Raw genomic sequence first — 1,276 nt, 5'->3', positions numbered from 1 at the left:
ATTCCGCCGCTCCGAGGGGGATTTTCCCGCCCGCCGCCAAGGCTCCAGATGCCCCAGGAAGGGGGGGAAAAGGTGGTGGTGGGGGGGGGATTTTCCACGCTCCGGAGCCGCCGGCGGGCACCTACTTYTCCCAGTGGTGGTTGTAGAGCTGGGTGGGCATGGAGAGCACCCGGTCGTAGATGCCGGTGATGGCCCGGAGGTCGCCCTGCTCCCGCTCCCACTCCACGTAGAGCTCCCAGAGCTTGTCGGAGCGGAAATCCATGCCGGCAGCCGCCACGGCCGACTCGAAAACGCTGCGGGGGAGCAAAGGGAGAGGTGGGGAGGGCGGCGCCTTCGTTTGCCGCCCCGCTAACGGGTTTCGCGCCGGGCGGGAGCGGTCCAGGTTTGTTTTTTTTTTTTCCTGGCTCCGTGGGGGTCACCTACCCGCGGATCTTCTGGATGGACTCGGGGAGGTTCATGTCCAGGGTGGACTGGAGGTAGGAGACGTAGTGGATCCACAGGTCCATGCTGAGGGGGATGGACTGCAGCCCGCGCTCGAACACCTGCGGCCGGAGAGCGCCGGGACGTCACGGAGACGCCTCGGAAAACGCTCGGCTCCGCGGCGAGGCGGGGACGGAAACGGCAGGCAAAACCCCTCCTCTCCCCAAACGCCTCGGAGACGGAAACGGGAGGCGGGAAACGCTCCCCGCCGCCCCGGAACGCCTCGGCTACCTCGCTCCCTCACAAAGCAAGGCCAGGAATGGCGCAAAACGCCCCCAAACGCCTCGGGCTGTCCATCTCCCACGGCGGAGAGCGGGGACGGCAAACGGCACGTAACGCCCCGAAACGCCTCGGGCGCCTGGATCTGTCACGAAGCAGGGACAGGAAACGGGGAAGGGGAAAAACGGCCCCGAAAGGCCGGGGGCGCGGGAGAGAAACGGGCCGCGGCGACGCCTCCGGCGCCCCGGCTCGCGCCGGGAGGCAGCACCGAAACGCGCCCGCGCCGCTGCCGCCGTCCTCCTCCTCCTCCTCCTCCTCCTCCTCCGGCCCGGCCCGCCGCGGCACGCACCTCCTCGGTCTCCTTGGCGAAGTCGAAGCGGCGCTCCATGTCCGCGTACTTCTTCCAGTAGCCGTAGCAGTAGGGGTAGTGGGCGAAGAAGGCGTCGAAAGCCTTGCGGGCGGCGAAGATGTGGTTCTGCGAGGAGCGGAAAATAAAAGAGCCGGCTCCGTCGGGAATCGGGGACGGAAACGGCACCGAACGCCCCCGAAACGCCCGGCTCCGTCGGGAATCGGGGGC

The 1,276-nt window shown here is 68.2% G+C and overlaps 1 protein-coding gene across 1 annotated transcript; it reads right to left on the bottom strand.

The window, feature by feature from the left end:
- Positions 1 to 113: 113 nt before the first annotated feature.
- Positions 114 to 1,174, bottom strand: LOC146598041 (pre-mRNA-processing factor 39-like; the record flags this gene model as incomplete). The annotated part of the gene is made up of 3 exons (XM_085301053.1): positions 114 to 293; positions 424 to 542; positions 1,049 to 1,174. Coding segments are annotated over 3 exons (417 nt in total), but the record flags the coding sequence as incomplete, so codon positions are not given.
- Between the last annotated feature and the right edge of the window lie 102 nt (positions 1,175 to 1,276).

Source organism: Rhea americana, unplaced genomic scaffold (assembly GCF_003343005.1).
Source record: "Rhea americana isolate MKP2758 unplaced genomic scaffold, rheAme1 scaffold_1713, whole genome shotgun sequence".
NCBI lineage: Eukaryota > Metazoa > Chordata > Aves > Rheiformes > Rheidae > Rhea > Rhea americana.
Note: the sequence above shows the minus strand (reverse complement) of the source record. Positions and strands in the feature narration are given on the sequence as shown.